Here is an 864-nt window from a genome sequence, read left to right as displayed (position 1 = left end):
TAACGCCTGAGAACATTACTGAAAGTGCTTTGGATCCTAGTTACAGGTGTATCAATATTATTTTTTTTACTATAGTGTTATTTTGTGCTAATACAGACGTTTGTATGACTTGATCTCATTAGCAGTATTATAAAGGGGGTGGATTAAAATCAGCACGCAAAACCACCTGCAATAGCTACTTAAGAGGTTGTCTGCGCTTTCTTCCGAAACTTTTTAATTGGAATTTATGCTCAATCCGTGAGGCAGCGTTCACAAAGTTCCCACAACTTTTCTGAAAACTGGCGGCTACACACGGAAGCAAGCGCAGCGTTGTGCACTTAAGGCACACGGCTGCAGGCGAGCAGAGGCAGTGGGATGAGTCTTGCACACCCATGTGTGGGAAATCGCAAGGGCACGCTCTGGTCCTCATCCTCTGGAACTGGCAAATGGAGGAGCGGGATGCTCCGGCGCCGAGTGGCCGCAGGGTGCCCAGCTACAGGGAGCGGCCGCTGTTATCGCACAGAAGAAAATACTTTCCGTGTGCTGGCACCTGTGAGCTCCTATTTCAGTCAGCGTCAAGTGCGATATCAGTGACCTCTGTACCTAGCTGACAGACCAAGAAGCCATGAGGGTTTTCCTGAGCGGTTTCTCACAGCTCAGCAGAGGATCCCCAGGCACGCGGGCATCGTGCATCCTGCGGTGGCCCGGTGGTTCCAGTGGGCTTCCAGCTTCCCTGCGTCTCTAGCCCCGAGCACGAACCTTCAGCGCCCGTGCGCGTTGCTCTCACCCGCGCTGCGCCATCGCACCCGAGATGGCGCTCCGGCGGGGCGCGGCGCACCCCGGGACTTGTAGTCCGAGGGCGGACTGGAGCGGCCGGGAGCCGCC

At 55.1% G+C, this 864-nt stretch overlaps 1 protein-coding gene across 1 annotated transcript in view; it reads left to right on the top strand.

Annotated features, from left to right (window-relative positions):
• Positions 1-790: 790 nt before the first annotated feature.
• RDH10 (retinol dehydrogenase 10) overlaps positions 791-864 on the top strand; it is a 25,859-nt gene continuing 25,785 nt past the window's right edge. Inside the window, exon 1 of the mRNA XM_014307842.1 lies at positions 791-827. Coding sequence (XP_014163317.1) covers positions 791-827 — 37 coding nt within the window. The remainder of the gene's footprint in view (positions 828-864) is intronic.

This window comes from Geospiza fortis, unplaced genomic scaffold, assembly GCF_000277835.1.
Source record: "Geospiza fortis unplaced genomic scaffold, GeoFor_1.0 scaffold121, whole genome shotgun sequence".
Lineage (NCBI taxonomy): Eukaryota > Metazoa > Chordata > Aves > Passeriformes > Thraupidae > Geospiza > Geospiza fortis.
Note: the sequence above shows the minus strand (reverse complement) of the source record. Positions and strands in the feature narration are given on the sequence as shown.